The sequence below is a fragment of the Triplophysa dalaica genome, chromosome 23 (assembly GCF_015846415.1).
Source record: "Triplophysa dalaica isolate WHDGS20190420 chromosome 23, ASM1584641v1, whole genome shotgun sequence".
Lineage (NCBI taxonomy): Eukaryota > Metazoa > Chordata > Actinopteri > Cypriniformes > Nemacheilidae > Triplophysa > Triplophysa dalaica.
This window is the reverse complement of record NC_079564.1, coordinates 12443907-12466613: the sequence shown is the minus strand read 5'-3', so window position 1 is coordinate 12466613 and position 22707 is coordinate 12443907. Positions and strand designations below refer to the sequence as shown.

Sequence of the window (22707 nt, the reverse complement as noted above, 5' to 3'; positions counted from 1 at the left end):
AATCTAGCATGACTTTTTCGTTTTGAATTGCTGTATTAATAGCAATATCTTAAGTGCATTGTTTTGTGATGGAATTCAAGTTCACAGAAGGTGGTCACACAGGGTAAACCCTGATTTTTTTCCCTCCATTACCCTTATAATGACAGAAAGTTGGCACTCCGTTAGTTCACTTCAGTCGACACAGCTTGCAACTTTCCATTATGACTGTAATTATGCCCTAAGGATGACATAATGCTCACAAAAGCTGTATTGTATTCCATGTGTAAAATAATGCAGAGCTGCTCACACTCACTTCAAATGGGACGGGAGCCAGAGGATTGCATTCTTGACCTCCATTTATGTTAATAACAAACTTAATATGTTTTGAGACATCGTTTGGCTGTTATTACTGGGCTCCAATAACACTGCCATTTCTCTGCTTAGAAATCAATGATATTTGAGGTATAAGTGCAAATGCAGAATAAAAGCCTTTCCGGCTAACGTGAACTTCAGCTAGAAGGCTGAGTGTGACGTTACTCTCCCTTGAGAATATCGCTCCTGAGTCCAATTGTGATTTACATTTCCCAAGATGTGCTGTAATATATAATGATAGATTGTAGGCTACCGAGGAACTCAGCCATTAGAGCTCTGTGCTGGCCAGACAGACTGATTTGGGACAAATATTTCCAGGCCCAGCTGTAAACACAGGGAAAATAGAGCTGTTGCCACAGAAACGACCCTTTACAATGTAGTGGGAGAGAGCAGCTGCTTTTGTAATTCAAATGTTTGTTTGATGCTCAAATCTAACATCTTAAATAACTTAGACCTTTGTTTTCAGGGTTTGGCCTTTGTTGCTCAAATTTTAATGCTGACGTGTCCACAGTATTTGATCTTGGCTGCTCAGTTTTTTCTTTTGTGGAATGTTTTTTTTTAGATTCTCATTATCTCAGAATTTTCAACTGGAGATAATCTCATACTGTCGGATCTTACTCAGTCTATAACCTTGTTTCAGAAGCATTCACTTTACACTGACCCAACATTAGCCTTGCTCAATGCCGGTGCAAATTGCATAGATAGAGTTGAAAATACATTCCTTTTTATTTCTCTAGGGGTTTTATATGTGGGAGTTTGGCGCTACCCTGTTCGTGTTTATATTACTGTTTATTATCTTAAGTACGACGTAGTCAAAATGATATGCAGTCAACAGGTATTACCAAAGAAATAGAGATTAAATCATTTTTAACCCATATGTTGGAGGATTGCCTTTGCACATTTGTACAGGAGAGACATGTCTCTCAGAAAATAAATACTATTTTAAGACAAATAAACCACTTTTCATGATTTCTAATAGGGCTGTCAAACGATTAATCGTGATTAATCGTGATAAATCTCATCCAGAATAAAAGTCTTCATTTACATTATATATATCTGTGTACTGTGCTTACTTATTTTGTATTTATAAACACAAGAATGTGTGTATATTGGAAATGTTTACATCTATTCATTTATACTTACCAAAATGTTTATCTTAAATCTGTGTATATATATATATATATATATATATACTGTGTATAAATGTATAATATTTTTTCTTAAATATATGTGTGAAAGTGTATATGTTTTTTGAAATACAAAATTATTATGCACAGTACACAGACAAATATTATGTAAACACACACTTTTATTCTGGAAGAGATTAATCGCGATTAATCGTTTGTCAGCCCTAATTCCTATGTACTTGTAATCTTTTAATTACATAAAAACTGTAATTGTCTAACACTGTGTCCACATCAGACACAATGCAACATTGCAACAAGTTCGAAAATCTATGTTTAACATGTGTTTCATACCCGTGTTGGCAATACACGGCGAGCTACAATTGACTCTACATTAGTAACGTCTGGTTTGGACACTGTGTAAGGCTGTTTTTTTATTTGTATCTGTCTTCTTTTAAGTTAAAATCAAAGAGTTCGAAGACCACCCTGCTTTTTCTATAAAACAAGCCATGCCCTTCATTCCATCTATCATTTACAGACCTTACTAAGACGGACAATGTGGAGTCCAATATGATTAACTGGTGACCGTTTCCGTGGAGTTGAAGATGGCATCTTTGCTTCTGTAATTTTTCCAGATGATACTTTCTTACCATTACATATTAGTCTGCAGTGTTTCGTGGTGTATTTCACCACAGCGAAATACACAGGGCATGGTCAGTTGCAGATGAAATGTGTGTGCGCCTTTTGCGTAATGTAATTGGAGAGTGAGAAGGCTTTTCTTCCTCCATGCTGAAGTATCTGCCATCAATTTGTGGAAAATATTAAGTGACGGATAAAACTCCTTCAAAGGAAATGTGTAACAGTGTCCAAACAAGAATGGTAAGGAGATGTCTCATCCTTTCCCCAACTGGCGTAGAGAACAGGAGAGTCACTGTGGGAAATGCTAACTCTGTTTGGGAGAAAACAGTGGCTAAGAGTTTAACCAGAGACTTTTCTTTTGCTTAGTTTCCTGATGATAATAATGCCTCTTTCATTCTAACTTGAGACTAAGTCAATGAAGACAATGCTTTTGTTAGATTTGGACTTTCTTTAGGCTACCTTGGAGAGCAGTTCCAGTGTTATTCTGGGAAGCTGCTGGTGGCGTGAATCCCCTAATTTATCATTTTGTCTGTATGAAAACGGAGTTGCTGCCAAAATTGTGTTGGTGGACTTTTTTTGGCGTCTTACAGCTGTTTTTGAGAGGCATGAATGGCCAACGTTTTGTGTACCATCTGTAGTGTTTCTTAGTATCAACTCTTGAGTTGTTAACCACCAGTGCACAGAACTGCTTAGTGTGATCATTCCCAAGTTTGCTCATGTATGTAAAGTTTACCTTACAGAGAAGACATTACATATGGACTTCATAACAAAGCATTTAACAAGCATGTACTGTAAATTCTGTCTGTGTTATATATGATCCTCCCTGTTCTTGATAGATACATTCAGTTGTGTATTACCATTTTTAGTCTCCTGGTTGTAAAAAGCAAGAAAAGATCCTCTCAGTGTTTGTATTCACTGCCTACCTCACCTTATGTGTAATCACAACAGGAGTGTCCAAACAGAAACAGTGAAAAACAGAGCTCCCGGTAAGAGGAATAGTTCTGCAGAGCGGGCAGGGAAGTCAGACTGCAGGAGTGAAATGAGACACAAACCAAAACAGGAAAGCTTGACTGGATGACTCAATGGCTTACATGACACATCACAGCCATTCCAAAAACAAATTCCCATTGTGCTCAACCTGTTTGTTTGTACAGGTATTTGACCCGTGTACTGACGCAGAGTTTGAAGTTGTGCTACTGATCTTTGTCCACAGGAAATAACTGTGTGATCCCCATTTGTGGTCTTTATTTAGAACCTACATTATATATGGATATATAAGGGTCAGTTGGGCGAGTTTTCACAGTTTTTTACTTTTTGAGGTGTTTTTATGTCAGTGGTTAAGGTTTAGAATAGGGACCAATTCTCACTATTAACTAACTATTAAATATGACTTTTTTCTCAATAAACTCCTAATAACACTTTATAAGGTAGTTTTTAGGTTTAGGGATTGGGTACATTGACGTTTATTTATTTGACAGACACTTTTATCCAAAGCGACTTACAAGTAGGAGAGCGTATAAACATTTTATGAAACATAGCATAAATGCAAAATTTAAATTTCGTCTACACGTTAAACAGCACCATTAGTTTACAAGGCCATGCTACTAGGAGGATTAAAGCTGGAGTAAGCAAGGGAGAGAATGAACAACATGATTTTTTTTTGCCACAACCAGACATTGGTTAGTCAAATAAATGCGGAACGGCTATGTTTTGAGTTGTTTTTTGAAAGTTGTGAAGGATGCTAAAGTTTGGGTGGAGGCTGGCAGGTCATTCCACCACAGGGGTAGGATTAGGGGAAGCAGAATAAGGTAGTGCAGTACAAAGCATTAATTTGTGCATTCTACATTCTATCAATAGGCATGTTAATAACCAAGTAGTTAATTGTTAATTTGTGTACCTTAATATAAAGTGTAACAACGTGAGTTTAGACAAACCTCGGATGTCCAAATTCGCTGTTTTTCAGGAAATGGTCACTGTACTTTATGTACATTTACTTATAAATGATTACACACTGTGGCGTCGAAGTTGACAAGAACTTTTTAAATATTTTTTATTGGTTAGATATTTGCTAAATCCAGTGACAAACATAAAGGCTGACTAATAATAATGGCAAAAAAAATCATGAAATGTGCAGATACGTGTTTTCAGTTTTTAGTTTTTCGAATGCAAAAACACATTTGTGTAACTGGACTTTTAACTAAGGGTTTGTTGACCCAAAAACGTAAATTAATTCCAAATCATTAACTCACCCTCTTGTCATTCAAACCCGTTCCGCGGAAGACTTTTTTACGTGTTTTAAAGTGTAATGTTGTTAATCGAATAATGACGGTACCAATTCACTTCTATTGTATAGACACAAAACTAATGCAAGGCATTTGGTACTCTCGCGTTGTTTAGTTTCAAAAATCCTTAAAATATCTTCTTTTGTGTTCTGCAGAAGAAAGAAAGTCATACACGTTTGAATGGCAAGAGACATTTTGGCGCAATCTCTTTAAACATTTTCTCACCCCCATACACCCATTTCAAACTAACCCCAGTTTCGCTGACTATATTGGAAGATATGTAGTCTTCACATAAACAAAATGTAGTAATAACAGCTGCCTGCCTTTTAATAAAACATCAAAGTATCATTCACTCTTAAAAGTTTTATCTTTCAAGAAAGACTCACTTTCCTCTTTCACATTCTAAGCTATGACTCAGTCATCATCTTTCAGTGTGGAGTTTTTAGGGAGGTTGAGAGAGAAAGAGAAAGGGGTATTGGTGGAAATTCACAATGAGTAAGCATTTTGCTAAATGAATTTAGCATCTGTAATGAATACATTTTTTAGATGACTTGCACTGATGCTTAACTTCTGGATTGTTTGCTACATATGGAACACATTCCTGACGTTTTCCTTGTTTTATGTAACCTGGCTGAAATGAGTAATTGGAAATTTCTTGTAAGCTATGGACAATAGGGGGTCTATCAACAAGGGTTCATGTTTTCAACATTTTTAACAAAGGCAGGAAATGAAATTTTGGACATCCTCTTGACCTATACCCATATATCAGTTCAACCCACAGCAATAAGTTTTGACATTTATAGATTTGTAACATGAAGGAAATGAGACGAGGGGGAATACGTAGTGGTACAAAAGCATCTATTACATTAAAGTTCCTGCTTCAATGGTTTTAAATGGTGGATATTTACGGTAGTTTACCTTACTGTGATGTGCATACAGTAGATTTCCTGTAAATAAAACCACGGTTTACTTTAATCAGCTGTCTGTTCTGGATCACACTTTCTTCTTATGAGGAAGTTTGGAGTTTTTTGTCTCCGTCCTCCACTCCAGACCCAAACAAATCCTTGAGCACCTAATCACAGCTTTCTTGTTATCTTAATGAGGCTGTTAAAAGCTTAATGGAAAAAGCCACTAAAGCTTCCTTGACTTTGCAGATATGTTTATTTTCTTTGTCTAGAGCAGACTGTTAAAGACGTGTACAGCTCACATAACATTGCCGTGATGCAACAGCCTAGTAAAACTTTAAAATATACTGTACACACATCACAAAAAGGCTTGCGAGGGCAGTTTATATGAGCCCAATTATCACATTCTCCATACACGAGGCAAAACTAATCCCGGCCAATGTTATAAAACTGCACGGCAGGGGTTCGTTCACGTGCATTCTCAATGTTTCTGCTGGAGTTATGATGTGTGGGTCAAGAAATCTGCTCCATTGATTTATGGAAAGTTCCAAGTAATTGGCTCTGTTGAGTTGATAGCAACAGCTCAATAGTAGACTGTTTTTTTATTTAAAGGCAGCATTAACTTTCAAAACAACCGTTCGAGGAACAAATCTAGATAACACCCATGAAGGAAATATCATATACTGAATGTCCACTGAACCATCACTGTCAAGAATCTCCACTGACCAATACATTGTTAATAAGGCTTTTATTATGATTGCAATGTCCCATGAGACCAAATCTACATTTACCATAAAGGGAAGAAAAAAACGTACAATTTATCTTTCATCTAAATATTAGGTAGACCCATCATTATGGAAAACTGAAAATCAAACAAAGATTTCAATCCACTTCCAACTTGTTCTACTTGCACTCTTTTTGAATGACTCTTCTGAAAAACCTGACTTTTTGAATACAACTGATTGTTTATAGATGTAAACAAGCTATCAAAAGCTAAATTATGGTGTTTTAAATGTTTTTTTAAGATGAATATCAGTGTTCCATCAGAACATTAGATTGGTAGCTTGAGGCTCTTTTACAATCCCCGGTTAAGGAGTCAAGCTCTCAACAGAAAGTTTTCTTTGATAAACCCAGATGGTCCAGGAAGCTTTAACCACATGGTCCTTTTCAAGTTATCCCCATGATGCTAATGGGACCAATTGAGTCAGCAGGGTAAAATGCTGATTCATATCCAACATTCATTATTTGTTGTGGGTCACAAAGTTTACACTAGGAACTCTGAATTTCTCCAAAGCTGATCCCAAAATTAACTATTTTACCAAAGAGTGCCGTAAGGAACTGAAATCATAAGATACTGCACCAAATCGTTCTAGAAATGTATATTTTGGCAGAGAATCTAGGATTGGAAGAAAGACAACCCTTACAGTTCTTCTAAACCTGAACTATGCAACATACAAGGATAATGTGTGTATAGAGAGAATAACCACTACCATGGTCACGGCAAAACAGTTTCCTTGGGTAAGCTTTAACAATTTAACAACTCATTTGCTGACTTTTATTAGATTGGTTCGTTTTATTCAATGAGAGTTTTGAAATGCAGGGATTTACTTTTTTTTTCTAAAGCACACAGAGAAAGCCAGTGTTGGCTGGGGTGCGCAACAAACCATTTGACATGTGATGTATACATATAATCACTGCTTGGCTATAAAAAGTTTTTACTATCAAAGCATGTTTATATTGCAGTATACTTTATTATTATTATAGGAGACTGTAGTAAAATTCCTAGATGCTTCAGCGTTTTTGAACCGTATCATAGTAAATATTAAGATATAATACATTATTTTCTAACGTTTATCAATTCACTATTGGAGTGTATGGAGTCAGTGTTCGGGAAACTCTGGAATTGTTAATAATGACCATAGAGAGAATAACCCTGTTTAGTGTTTTGGTTAGACATCCATCTCTTCTGTAACAAAATACGAGAGTTACTTTTCAGTTAACTTTAGTTAAGTAAAGAAAAATAACAGTCCATCGGGTGTCTCGTCATGTATTTTTTGTTAAGCTATACAAGCACAACAACTATGTATAGTACTGAAAACATTTATAAAATCTATATATAACTATACAATATGACAGCGCTTTACAATTTACTACAGTTTACTAGTGTAAGTACCAAAAAGTGTACTACAGTATTACAGAGAGTAAACAGACACTTCATAATGTTCCGCACCGGGGTTCTTGGTGAGTAAAAGATTCTCTGTGAAATGGTTGTGAATTGTCCAATCACAAGGTCAAACATGTAAAACTCAATATTGATACACTATCAGCTAAAGTTTCTTTAAATTTTTCCATCACCCCGCACGTAAAATATATCACAGAAATTAACAAAATACAATTTTAAATAATGAACGCGAACACAACTACCAGACGAATATAGTGTGAATAAATCTGTTTATTTCAAAATGATTTTACAATTTGAAACATAGTATGTTGATCTCATGTTAAAGAGTCTTCTTCTCTGGATAATTTTTGAGGCCATAATTGACCAGCCGCCATTGGAGAAAGTACTACTGAAAAGAAAGAGAGTGTTTACTCTAAAGTACTTGGCAGTATCTTAGCGCTAGATTTGCAACGGCTGTATATTTGGTAACATTCTACACTTGGCTGACACCAACCAAGATCATAAATCAAAAATCCTCTTCCATCCTGATATCTCTGGCTGGAGCTCTGGAGAATTTTGTTTGTGATGGCAGCGCAAGGTTTTACCCCATGAATATATCTTTTGATATTTTCTTTATTATTTTGAGTCATGTGCACTGTAACCTATTTTTTACAGAGAATTTCCTGTAGATGGTCCAATCTTGAGTCCTTTTTTATGGGGTGGTAAAAAGGCTAAGACAATGTCTACACCAGACTCGGCACGGTGCGATGTGACATAACAAAATACAATAGAATGCATCAAAGGAGCCCATTATCATTTTAAATTGGATGTGCCACATTGTGTAGACATGGTGTAAGAAGAAAAAGTAGGCAATGTCATGTGCTTGACAGTGAAGTGGTTTAAGGAATAGTTCATCCAAAAATGAAAATTACGTCATTATTTATATGTCCTGATTTCATTTCAAACATGTATGACTTTTTTTCTTCTGCAGAACACATAAGAAGATATTTTAAAGAATGTTGGTAACAAAAAACAGTTGGTCCATATTGACCTCCATTGGTTTTTTTGTCCATACAATGGAAGTAAATGGGAACCAATGACTTTTGGTTACCAACATTTTTCAAAAAATCTTCTTTTGTGTTTTGCAGAAGATCACACAGGTGTAAAATAACAACAGGGTCAGCTTAGAAAGAGAACTCTTTCCTTTAAGTAGAAGAGCTGGATGCTCGATAATATTAAATGTGACTCAGCTAAAGCAATTTTTGTGATTTACTGTTTTCTACATATAATGTAAACATTCTGTAAAAATATAACCATGATATCTTTAGTACTTGCTGAGTAAGACGTCCTGTCAGAGAATTAATCTTTGGTTGAAGTCAAAGTTAAATTAATGGTTGAAATCAAACTTGATGCTCCTTATCTCATAATAAGGCCTGGTTTTCACAGACAGGGTCACAAATATCCCTTTACTGGCAAACATTATTCTTAAATTTTAAAGAACTCATGGAATTGCTAGACAAGCACAGTTTTTTTCCTGTGTTGAGACATTTCTATTTCAAACAGGATGTTTGGGTTGGAAATTAAACAGTAAGGGAATTATGCACCTTGAATTTATGGGTTAGTGAGTGAGGAGTCGTTTCAAAAATACAGATCGTAAAGGAGATGGGAGAAAGAGAAAACCGCTACAGCAGAGCACTATTTGATGAGAACGGTCATAGATATAAATAACTAGATGCCACATTAGCATCTGTTTCTATGGGCTGTAATAAGTAGGTCATCCGCCATATTGGAATGTTGTGAGCCGGTCTCTTAACACTCAAAATCAAGCTGACTGTTTATGATTATGAAAACTTATTTATTGTTTTGTAAATTCAAACACTATGTTCGACACTAACACATTTTTTCCCGGAATTCAAATCTGAGTGGTTTTCACAGCCATGGGTGTTGGGGCATTCTAGTCAACTGTGCGTGATGTCAGTGGGCCGTTCCAAGATGGCGAACACGTCTACGTTCCTGAAGCACTTGAATGCGGCATCTAATTATATATATCTATGAGAACTAACATAACTCTTTCCAACCGATTTGTAAATCCTCAAATTCTGATTTATATGAATGGACTTTCTGATTTATAAGCTACAGCAGGATTTCTAATAAATTCTTGTAGAACTATGAAGCTAGCGGCTAACGGCTATATTAGATCTCAATGAACGGAATATCCGGGTTCAAACTCTTCACTTATATACTTTGCTATAAGATGTGAGAACAAAATAATGTGACAATGGTCAATAAAGGCCAAAATCAAAAACACATTCATGGCAGGAATTACAGTATATTTGCTGTAAAAAAATGAAAATACTGGCCGATGCAACTTGTTTGAATTTCATCACAGTAACTCATAATGTTGGTCAGTAATGTGCATGGCCCTACGTGCCCGTATGAGCTCCAAACAATGTCTGGGCATACTCCTCATGAGATGCCACATGGTGTCCTGTGGAATCTCTTCCCAGACTTGGATCAGAACATAAGCGAGCTACTGGACAGTCTATGGTGCTACTTGACGGCTTCGGATACATGAGATCCCAGATGTTCTCAACTGAATTTAGGTCTGGGGAACGTAAGACCAGTCAATGGCATCAGTGCCTTCATTGTCCAGAATCTTCCTACAGACTCTGGTCACATGAGGACGGGCGTTATCATGCACCAGGAGGGCTCTGCACTACACTCCACCAGCATAAGATCTGAAAATAGATCAGAGGATTTCATCCCCATACTTCATAGCGCGTGGAGGTCTGTGAGACCAGCTGAGGAGGGTCCTCCCCAGACCACCCTTGTGGTTGTCTCCCCAGACCACCCTTGCTGTTGCCTCTCCAGTGTATCTGTTGTCATTTCTATTTGCAAGAAAACAAGTGAAAATGATTCACAATCACTTATGCTTCCTTACCGGATTGATATTTCTGAAGGTTAACTGACTTGGTGTTATGCTGTGGTGATTGAGTGTTCCCTTAGCAGTGTATAAAGTCCAGATACTGCAGAAGATAAATATTATGCCATTTATTTCAAATGTGACATTTTTGTGTATATTTAAGACGTGAATTAAAATGACTGTCCTTTTAGTTGCACAGAATGAATTGTCATTTGATGAAGCATCTGTGAAATGTTCTCAGAATTCATTGGTCATGTAAAGTGATAACAGTTGTACTTACTCACTTCTTACACTAATCTGTTATTTGGATAAAACTGCCTCAGACCCAGATGGAACTTGTGAACATCACTAAAGAGCTTATGAACTTGTTTCCAAATGTCTGGTTTTGTAGCTATGGCCAACTCCCTAACAAGTGCGAGAATGGATCGCCACGGGCTGGATGATAGAACACAAGTTTTATAGGATGCTGTAGTCTTAGAAGAAGCTGTTTGTAATACAGAACCTCCTAGGTAAGATATCCAGAAGAATTGAAGATATTGACTGAAATTGACTGCTTTAAATGATTGCTCCTCAGGCAAGAAACCGTTTTGAGTGAACGCATGAGTTTAACGCATGAGTTTAAAAAGTGCTATGTGAAGCTTATGGGGATGTGAATGAGTTTTCCTTGAACAACTATACACAATTTCCATTTTAGTTTTGTGTAATCTACACACTTCTTAGTGGTCGTACATTTTAAAATTAAGAAAAGTGGCCTATCTGCACATACCAAAGTGTCATAATCTCAAGTGGGTTTTTTTTTAATAAGATTTCTTCAGTTCCAGCAGACTCACCTTTTGAGTAGAGCTGACTGTAAGAATTCATTTTTTCTTTTATATTTTGGTCATTTTCGACCGTATTATAAGTGTACATTGGGGTATAGGCAGAAAGTGACCTAGGATGAAAGAGGGCACATGATCAGGAAAAAAAAAGACTTGGGACTTGAACCTAGGTTGCTCTTAACCCCAGAACAATATGTTGGAGCTTTGCCCAGAGGGCTGTGGCTCCGATCATAAAATATACTCTAAAGATGGCTTTTACTGCCAGCTTATGTTGTCTGCTGTTATGACCTGAGACAGTTTGAAATCTCATAAATTACTGAAAGCTTTGAGATGTTGCATTTTCCCATTGGACAGGATTTTGTTTTTTCCAAATAACTCACGGTTGACATTATTATGACTTAAGCCACTTGCCTTTACATTAAGTGATACATTTATGTGATAATGCATCACTTTTTATTCAATTGTTCTCTCATCCTTTTAAACTAGACATAATTTTTACAAGCATGCAGAGGAAATAATTTTCAAAAGAAGCATTTTACATGTTTATACATTTGGCAGACGCTTTTATCAAAAGCGACTTAAATTGCATTGTACTATACATTGCATTTTTTTAATAATGTGAAATCCAAGGGATTGAACCCATGACCATGAACATGGCTAAAAAGCATGAACTTGGCTAAAAAGCATTAAATCTACCCACCAATACATAAGATCTTAGTCTGCACTATGGTGTTCCCATCTTCCCTTCTTTCTTGTCCTACCCCTTTGGAAAGCTTCACACTTAAGCTTAAATCTCCAGGTTGAGAAGTTGCAGTTTGGAAACAGGGTGCCGTAGTGATTTAAGCCGGGCTCTTATTTCTCTAACACTTTGTTTCAAGTTTTTGACCCTACAGCTGCTTAAACACAGCTGTTGACCTTAGAGTTGATGTGATGTTTACCACCCAGCAATTGACTATGAGGTATACAGCCCGGGTCCAAGTGAGTTTAAAGTTGGCTGTCAACAAACAGTATATGTTTGTATAAATCTTATTATTAGAATGATTTCTGACTTATTAAATCAAATTTAGACTTTTCCTGGATGTTTTGTAGATTTCCTTGGCAAAGCAAATGACAAATTAGTGAACTCAAGTTTCTAATGGCTTTTTGAGTGCATCTGTCCACAATCCTATAGAAGCATCCAGGTTGTTTATTTACATGTTATCCAAGATGTGACATTGTTTCTTCAGTAAAACAGTAACAACGCAATCTCACCCTACGAGTTGGCTTATTCGTATGAATTTTTACAATTTTATTCATACGTTTTGGAAAGATTTGCTTTTGCCCCGATGATGTTAGGTTTAGGGTCAACTTTGGGGAGGGGCTTGAGTATTGCTTTTTTCTAATAAACGTACGTTTTTGTACAATTTACATCGTACGGGTTCAGACGAATTAGCCACTTCGTTAAATAGTCCTGAATTCTCACGAACTCTCACAAGAACAGGTTGACTGTATTTTAGCTGAAACCATGGTCCTTGGTGATTAATCAGTCTATGGGCGTGTCGGTAATGTGGCATAAAGTGGGCATTCCAAGCAACACTTGCGGAAATGTCTTTCAATAAACATATAATTATATAATCAGATATAGCTAAAAATCATGTTGTGTTGCACTCTCGTTACCTTTAAGTTACCTCATTTTCTAGACCCAAGAAAAATTGTTGAAATGGCTCTATAAATCTTTTGTTATTAGCTCTTGACAGAATAATATGACTTTGTGCTTGACAGGGGTTTGCAATAAAGGAGACGCCTCACAGATTTGGAGAATGTCAGGGGCAGAGGATTTTATCAGGTCCAGCAGTCGTTTGAAAGCTCATGTTACCGTTTTAATCCACGAGCCTTTTAGACACACAAAACTCTTGCTCTGTTAAACGCTGGCCTGTAGTGCTTTAGATTGAGAGGCTGCTCCTGTTTCTTGAGAATCTGGAAACGACACAAGAATGTGCTGCTTAAAGTCTGAACGTCTGTTTCATGTCTTACATAAGCTGTGTCTGTACGGTGGAGAGATCGATTGATAGTGGAAAACTAAACTAAGGGAGTGATAGAGAGACGCTGACAGAAATTGGTATGTCAGAGGATGTAACCCATGTGGAAATGGTATATGCATTGTATACCATATCCAAAAAAAGAATAGTACATTTTTGTAAACTTGTTACAGGGACAGTATGTCTAAATTTGTGAAGACCATACTGTAAGTACAGAATGTATTGGTGGATGTTTAAAGAGAAAATGAGCTTTATTTGTTAACATAGGTAGCATGGGTTATTTTTAGCTTTTACGCTGAGGTGTTGTTAGAGTCGGACTGAAAGAGAATATTGGTGTACATCTGTGAACACACACATACACAACTGGAGGATGAAATATGTGCTGCTGTACAGTATACACAAATCCTCCTTCTACAGAAACTGCTTTGACTTATTCCTGATTGCTTACAAGAACATTTTCCTGGTACTTTGATTTATGTTCTGGTTGTTTTGAGGTCACTTCTATATGAAATACTTTAAAGCCCACATTTGATGAACATGTGCATTTGTTTTGTAAAGATCGTGATAAAGCTGTTAAATCTGTAACTGTTTTGTATAAAATTTAAGATAAATCACCTTTTGAGTCAGTATTAGTAAACAACGCTTGTCCGGAACTTCTCAGAAGAACTTTCCTGTTTCAATGCTACACAAACTGTTGAACAACATACAAACACAGAACATTTATAATCAAATCAAAATGATAAACATCTTTCAGATTTTCAGATCTTTCAAGATCAGATTTATTTGTAGAATTAAATTTAATTAGATAAATAAAGATTGTAGCGGCATCTAGTGGCGAGATTGCAAATTGCAACCAATGGCTCTCCCTTTCGAAGCACTACGGCGGCTCTCAAAGGACAAAGATGTTGTTGCGTTTTTTTTTTTCTTAGCCAAAAGTGTTTATACACCTCTTATGATATAGTAACATATATTAAATTGCATTTCTGTCAGTAGATTCTCCTGAAAATTCGACACAGCTCTTTTAAAAATACAAATAAAACCGAAGTGCTTCTGGACCAGTGTTTACAGTATATCTTGCGAAGTAGTTTTGTGTCCATATAAAGTCAGCAGGGGTCAATGTTGATTGGTTACCAACAAATTATTTTGTGCTGCAGAAGATACTCATTCAGGTTTGGAAATTCAACCCTAATTAATGTAATTCGAATCTATGTATGAAAGTCTGAGTCCCTGAAATTTTAGAATACAGTCAAGCTTTCATTTTGACTTCCCCAAGTCTTTCAACAGATCAGATATAATATTAGTGCAGGGACCCTGGCACAGGTATAAACAGATCTTGATAGAATGATTTGACTGTGGATATGAAGGGAGTCATGGCAGACGGTTGTAATGAGCAGAAAAACAGATGTGGGGTAATAAAGTCTGCCTGTCAGCACCTCCTCATGTGCTCCCTTTAATTCAACAACATCTGTATTAGTTTGGTCCTTACCTTGCTGGCTGATATCACCCCGCTGTCTTTTTTGTTTTTGCTTTGTCTCGACACACAGTCAGGGATCCAATGAATTCAAGACTTGGAAGAGTTGAAAAACAACTTAAAGACGGTCAGTTGCTTTAGCAAAGGGTCAGGACGATTAGTGCATCACAAAATGAATCAACTGGAGGGTGATCTGCCAAATATGATCAATCATTATCATTTTTTAATTTCCGTTTTGTTTTCAAGTTTCTTCTATCTAAACATCCATCCATCCATCTACCTACCTACCTACATCTCTCTCTCTTTTCTCTCTCTCTCTCTCTCTCTCTCTCTCGTACTGATCTCAGTTCAGTACACTTCTTCCTTGTGTGAGTCTTGGCCCTCATCCCGAGAAATGTTGATGTAAAGCCCCTCGAGATTCCCCCAGAGTTAGGAAAAGATGAAGGTGGATGAGTGAATACTGTACACCTCTCTTAGGCCGTTGGCACTCATCTTTGGCACCCAATGGGTCATACTGCATGTAAATCTTGAATCTACAGTAACCCGTGGAACAGCTTAACAAACTGATGAATGTAAATTTATAAATTTATCAAATTTAAGTTGCATGTGTATAAAATCAAGCTTTACTGTAGATCAGTGGTAAGAGCATTGCGTTAACAATGCAAGGTTGTGGGTTCGATTCCCAGCGGATTGCATACCTAAGTACAGGATAATGCAATGAAAGTTGCTGTGGATAAAAGCATCTGCTAAATGCGTAAATGTAAATGGTGTGAATGTTTGTGAATGATACAGCATTCCCAGGATGCTTCTGCTCAAGTTCCACTTGTGATTGTGAGGAAACCTGCATTACAATACTGTCTATACAAACACAACTGTGTAACGTCCGTCCCCTGTTTCACACCGTCGTATTTAAAACAAACTGAACTACTGGAAGAGAGCTACATGTCAGATCTTCCACGAGTTTCTTGAATAACTATCCTCCTCTGACTGATACTTTCCTTATTTAAAGGTCATTTATTAGTCATGATGGTAACATTTGCACAAAATGGGCACTCAGTATGAGTATGCGCTGACTGCAGACAAACGTATCATTGTAGGACAGAAGATGTGATTTGTTTATTAAACTTTGCTGAACTTTTTGTTTGCCCGAGTTGAATGATGAAGCCCATCTTAGGTGGTTTAAACATGTGTATCCTTAAAGAACACAATTTCTTTTGTTTTTCTTTTGTTTTTATTCTCGGATGAAACAAAAATCAAATATATAAACCAAAATATTAACTTTTTCAATTGAGGTTGGGTTTCTGTGATTGACATCTACACTTGCATGTTTTAATATTTACTCAATGCCATATTACATCAGTATGCTGTAACCATAATAACATGATTTATGAAAGAATTGAGATAGAGCAGAAGCACTATGGAACATGTGTAGTTTATTATTGTGCTTTGCATGCCAAGTAATGTCATTTGGGGAAAGTTCACTCAAAAATCAGAGCGAACTGGGGCTTCATTGAGCTCCTAGCTGGAAAATTTAACCACAGCAAAGTATAAAACCACAGAAATGCCAATGTGTATGCTTAATGCTAGGAAGGAAAGCTGTGTGTGTTTATTTTTTAATGTAAATATGTAAATCTGCGTTAGTACAGTAAAGCGATTTAAATGTCAAAGCACATACACATCCCACTTAATCATTCAACAGACATTACAGTGATGTATCTGTATGTTTATGATACTACAGCTAAACCATAACAGATCTGTGAAGTAAAAAACAGAGTGTTTATAATAAGACAATTTAGTTCATCAAAATCAAAGTATTGTTTCGTATGCTTACCATAATAAAGTGAGTCATTCATCTGTGGGACTGAACTGTATATTGTAAATATCTGCAATCATTCCCACCGCATATCTGTCAATGTCAGTGTTACACAGCGAGTAGCCTAGAAAAAAAAACTGTTATTACGTGCAAGTGATTATTATTCTTTACCCTAACACAATGCATAAATTTCATTTGTCTCTTGTGCAATGTACACTTTGAAATCAAAGGCAGACGGTAGGAAATCCGCTGGACGAAAGTATGAGAAGGAGGGAAATGCTGGTAAATGCCACATTTTTCTCATCAGGGGAGTGGCAGGATAATATTATTGCAAAGCTATTTGAAAAAATGATTTGACCATTTTTGGCCTCTGTGTCCTCAAGCTAAGGTCAGATGTGACCTATATATATGTTGTACGGTGCGCAATTTTAATAAAAAAAAAATGAACCAATTACTTGCATGTTGAAAATGTGGCAAGCCATTACCTCCACACAGATAAATAATTTATGTGAATTTTAATTATATGAGTATAAATACTTACAGCATATGTTGCGGTGTTGATCATTTGGTGTTGATTTAACACCAGTGAGAACCGACAGATCTACAAGATCTTGTAGCGTCCAACCCTTTTAATGTTGTAAAGAGCTCACAATTAAATCATGGAATGCCTGTGTTTTGCTCCATGTAGGTCATCTCATCTGAGCTCTCTCGCTTGAGGCTCAGGGAATGGTCTATAGAATCAAGGGAACTCCTCAGATGACCCAAAGTTCTTCCAATATTGGCTGACTTCAGTACTTCATTTCTGATCAGCCTCTCTTTCTGCAGCCTTACATCATTTCCTCAAATTTTGTATCTCCACAAGCCAAACTCTACACCCAAAAGAAATCACTGCAATTGTACAATAAGCTGCATGAGCTCAGGTTGAAGTCATGCACAGTCAGCAACATTTCACGAAGTTGGACAGAATTCGCCCTCATTTCATTCAAAACCAGTGTCTGAATCTTTCCTAAGTGGAAAACAAAAGAAGATATTTTGAGAAATGTTTCAGTTGTTTTGTGTACATACAATGAAAGTCAATGAGGTCCAATGTTGTTCGGGTACCACATTCTTCAAAATATCTTATTTTGTGTTCTGCAGAAGACCGAAAGTCAGACAGGTTTTTAATCACATGAGCGTGAATAAAAAAAATTCGGGAGAACCATCCACTTAACGGAGTTCCTGTTTCCTTCATGGACGCAATATATGTCTGTCCACAAAACTCATTTCCAGCATTAACACGTGTAAGTCATTTTCCTTTCTGCTGTACAGTCTTATTTGGAGAGTGATTCCCACCTTTAGAATCAGTTTAGTTTCCTTTATTCATTTTTATCTGCATTTCAATATAGATTTCATTTCGCCTTTAACAAATGGCTTGTCTTGTGCTTTCTTTCCATTTGCTCATGATTTGCGGTGGTTCTGATCATCCACAGGATCTGGCTGTTTGTGCGGTGAATGAATCACGTATCATTGGACCACATGTGGAAAGATCTTCAATGCTAATGTGAAATAGATTGAGAAGCAATGTTTGGTGCTGGGAAAACTTATTATATTATTAGTATTATATTATATTAGTTTGGGATACCTTGTTTTTATAGCTGTGAAATGTGCATATGGAGGTCGAGAAGACTCGAGCTGAGGTAAATATAGTGTGATCCAGACTTGTTCAGTAAAGAAGAAAGATGGACCTCAGTCAAAGGCACTTTCATGTAATTCACCTTTTTCATTTTTTCAATATTTCTCTGAAGGACATTGGTTTGATGAGACAGTCAGTTAACTGTGACTTTGAGATCGCTTTGCAATGGCCAGTGGTGGTAAGAATACTGGAAATTTGTACTTACTGTAAGTACAAGTACTGTTACATTGCTGAAATTGTACTCAATTACAAGCAACAGTACTGGTGTTAAAAAAGTAATTGAGTAAAACTGGAGTTGTGGTCCATGGTTTTCCAAAAATGCAAGTCAACAGGTTAATGTCTTTAAAAGTTCAAAATAGAGATAGGCAACAAAAGTAATCCCTGTGTCTTCTTTCGATGTATTAATGACGCCTTATTTAAGCGAATCGATCGAACTGTGCAAGAAAACTGAATATTATTTACATCATTATAACTGGTAATGCACACTTTGTGAAACTGCTTCGCATGCGTTCCAATCGCATATGTTCCCTACACACTTATAAGGCCAGGGCACTTGGTGTAGAGACTTTGGAGAGAGAGGGACAATTTTGTCTCATGATATAGCCGTTTGGATGAAACTTGGCGAACGTAGTGATACAGGAACTCAATATTTCTCCATATCTCGGGCAAGCCTTCTAATTGTTTCCCGCATTGTCTTTCAAGCGCGCAAAACCACCGTTTGATAAGCGCCCTGCTTGCCGCACACGTTCATACTCCTCCATTATTAAACTAAATTGATGGCAGATCTCTTTTAATCTGTGTGACACAAGTTTTCATGCGCGATTTCAATGGAGGTCACGTGACGGGAATGATTATTCTCCTTAGCCAATCACATGAAAATTAAACATATACAGTAGCGACCACAATGTGAGGAAAAATGGCGCAGTAAAAGTACAGATACGGCACTAAATATGAACTCAAGTAAAAGCAAAAGTACACTGTTTTTAAACTACAAGTAATTGTAATTCGTTACTGTCCACCACTGGTTATGGCTTACTTTAGATTTCTCTTTTCTTTTGAAAGCGCGTAAGAATGTGCTCCTTGTCTCCCATCTTGTCATTACACTTGACCTCAACCCCCTAAACCCCAATAGCTCAAGCCTTAAACTGTTCATTCAGAAGGTTTAGGTAGACTAATTTTCATTCCACTTAGATTATAGAGACCATCTGCTGTGGGAGTGCACCGGTCTGTAAATGCAATAAATAAGCCTTGTTTTCAAATGTTTTCATTTTATTTGCAATTTTCACACTTCACTTTCACAACAGACCAGGGGAAATTCTGTCTAGAGAGTCTTTTTGTATAAACACTTATATAAAGCTGAATTTACAAGCAACCCAACTATTGGTCCAAGCTGGCGGATAGAAACAACTAATTTTATCAATGTGTTATATTAAAAGACCCAGTCTTTAGCTCTTTTAGAGGCTTTGATTATGTTTTTGGGATGTTTAACAGTGGATGTTCATGTTTTTAATAAAAAACGCTTTATATTTCACATATTTCAAGTCTATGTTCACCGTGGTCCCTCTTCTCACAAAACGACTGGATTTCTTCCAGTCTATATAAAGTCCCTCCTTCCGAAACGCTGTGATAAGTAAAGCTGACTAACTCTGTCTTGATTGGTTCCCCGCTGAGAGTGTGTGTGTGAAGATGTCCTACCCACACCATATCAGCCAGCTTCTGCCTCTCAGGCTGTTGTGATTGGACGGTCCCCTTGCAAGTGTATGCATAAGCTTTGGCTTTTAGCAATAAACAGTTACAATTGCGTCAACTTCACTTAGTAAAGTCAGTTAAAAACATGCGGATCGATTAAATTTTAATGACACCGTATCAAATGGCGTCAGACTGGTTATATTAATTAACACTCATAACTAATTGTTATTAGTTATTAGTACTAATTGGAATGCGAGGTGTTCTATGATTGGCCAGTTCACCAGTGCGTAGTGATTGGTTGAAAATTGTAAGCGTGTGACGGCAATGTAACGTCTCTTACCATATTTGGAACATCAGGTTACAAAGCAATTGTACTGACAGGTACGCCCAACTTACTTGCGTATACATTTGGGCGTTCTTAGTTAAATCATACCACGATCTGACGTAGATTTGTGGGGGTGTGGTTACACAAAGCGTTTCAGGCAGGTCTGGGTGAGCATTCGCTTTTAGATAGAATGCATCTTTTGTTCCGACACTTTCATTTTTGCAATTTTACGTGTCAAATACATGCATTGGCAATTTATAACACACAAAGACACAGAAAGACATGAATTTGCGCCGTATGACCCCTTTAATAATTAAAATGTGTTAATGAACAGTGCATGCATTAAAGTATGATACAGTACATGGTTTATAATGTGGTTACTGTATGTACTAACGTACTTACCACCTATGGTAGCTATAGTTGTAAGATTTGATACCCTTTTTTCTGTTTTCTGACTTCACAGTCTCTCTTCAGTCATGTATATTCATCCCAGCTGTTGTGAAACCTCTTGTATAAGCACTGATAAATATGTGTTTAGATTGGTTCATGTTGTTATGTAAAACAGAAAACATTCACAATGAAATTGACAAAAAGACTTACTGGATTCCCAACATAATGCATTTTAAAATACAAAATCCCAGTTGGAAATTTGAACAGATTGGAAAAATTGACTGTTTAATCCATGTTGCAAGCATGAAGCTTTGTGCCAGTGGTATTGGGGTTTTGCCCTCAGATGATATAGAGCATGTGGCACTCCATTGGCAAATTTAGAGGCATGCTCTCAACAGCACGGCTCCCATTAGCACATGTTAACCTCTTCCAGATGCTCCTGGCTCGAGCGGCCCCCCCTTCCAGAATGTGCAATTGTTAATGCTGGTCCTCCCAAGATCCTATGCAGTGCCAGAACTTTAGCAAATGCAAGAATTGTGATTCAACCGTTATTGTTTTAGTTGTTGAAGCCGATACAGGCTTAGCTTGCTTGATTTATATTTGGTTATATGTAAATGATGCTGAACCGTGATTAGAACAGGGCCTGGTGGATCTGGGCATATGGGGTTGTTTTGGTTTCTCGGCTGGAAAGGAAAGAGAGAGGGTTTTTTCTCAAAACGGAAGCCCATTGAAGTGGAGGGCAGTGGAAGAGGTAGAGACCTTCGGGGACGCCCGGGGGTTTGCAACTGAGGATAAAATGTGTGCAGTAATAAAACTGAATGGCTATTGGCTGGCTCCCAACGTATAAACAGGAAAATGCGCGGGGGGGTTTTAAGACCATCATTTTGCGATAAATCATCAGCATGAGTTGAAACATGAGTCAAAAAAATATGCATTTATACAGAAGTTTGTTGAAACGTACTGTACACAATTTGCATTTTGAAAATAAAACTTTAATATTACACACACATGCCACACAGGACAAGCTTCACGTTAAAGACTTTTGACCCATTTGAACCCAGATTGACACTTAAATTTTTCTCTCTCTCTTTCTTTATAGAAAGGGGCTCGAGTACTCAACTAGACCTCACAGAGCTCATTGGAGTGCCCTTGCCCCCCTCCGTCTCCTTCGTCACTGGTTTCGAAGGCTTCCCTGCATACAGCTTCGGTCCGGATGCTAATGTAGGCCGCCTCACGCGCTCCTTCATCCCCGACCCTTTCTTCGCGACTTTGCCATTATCGTCACGGCCAAGCCCACCACACGCCGTGGAGGAGTCCTTTTCGCCATCACCGACGCCTTCCAAAAGATCGTTCACTTAGGAGTGGCACTCGCACCTGTAGAAGATGGATCGCAGCGTGTGGTACTTTATTACACCGAACCCGGCGCGGCACACACGGAGGAGGCGGCTTCATTTAAGATGGGTGAACTGACGGGAAGATGGGCCAGGTTTACGCTGGCTGTACAGGGAGAAGAGGTGAAGCTGTACATGGACTGTGAGGAGCACCACAGGGTGGCCTTCCGCAGGAGTCAGGACGGCCTCTCGTTTCAGCCCAGCTCCGGGATCTTCATAGGGAATGCTGGAGGCACGAGGCTGGAGCGGTTTGTGGTAAGTTGAACCTGTTGGTTTTTGATGTGTATAAAGGGGAAGAATGCTTAGGATCTGTTTCAAACCCCGGGAAGGTGCCTCTCTGTATGCTGCCTACATAGGCGGTTTTCTTCTAAGGGCTCACATAAAGTTGATTTTAGTGAAGTCAGATATCTGTTTACATTCCACCTACACTAGATTCCTAGTTTTAAAATATAAATTAATAAAAAAAATTGACTATATTCAGATTTCTGTTTCTTTACATAAATTATCTATACATTCTATAAAAATATAAAAGTATGTATAAAAGATTCCTATTGTTATGTTTCATTTGCACCTATTCTATTATTATTATTATTATTTTATGATTATTTACTTTTTTGTTATTTTTTTACTTTTCTTGTCTAAGAAATGCTGACGAGATCTGCAAGTTGTATCTTGTGTATGTTGCAAATAAACTATTATTATAAACTATTTTAATTCAATTCCAAGCTATAACAA

General features: G+C 37.3%; 1 protein-coding gene across 1 annotated transcript in view; it reads left to right on the top strand.

The window, feature by feature from the left end:
- Positions 1-22707, top strand: part of LOC130413530 (collagen alpha-1(XVIII) chain-like) — a 64896-nt gene that overhangs the window by 1156 nt on the left and 41033 nt on the right. The window contains 2 exon segments of the mRNA XM_056738809.1: positions 21681-21842; positions 21845-22227. Of these exon segments, the coding sequence (XP_056594787.1) occupies positions 21681-21842; positions 21845-22227 (545 nt within the window).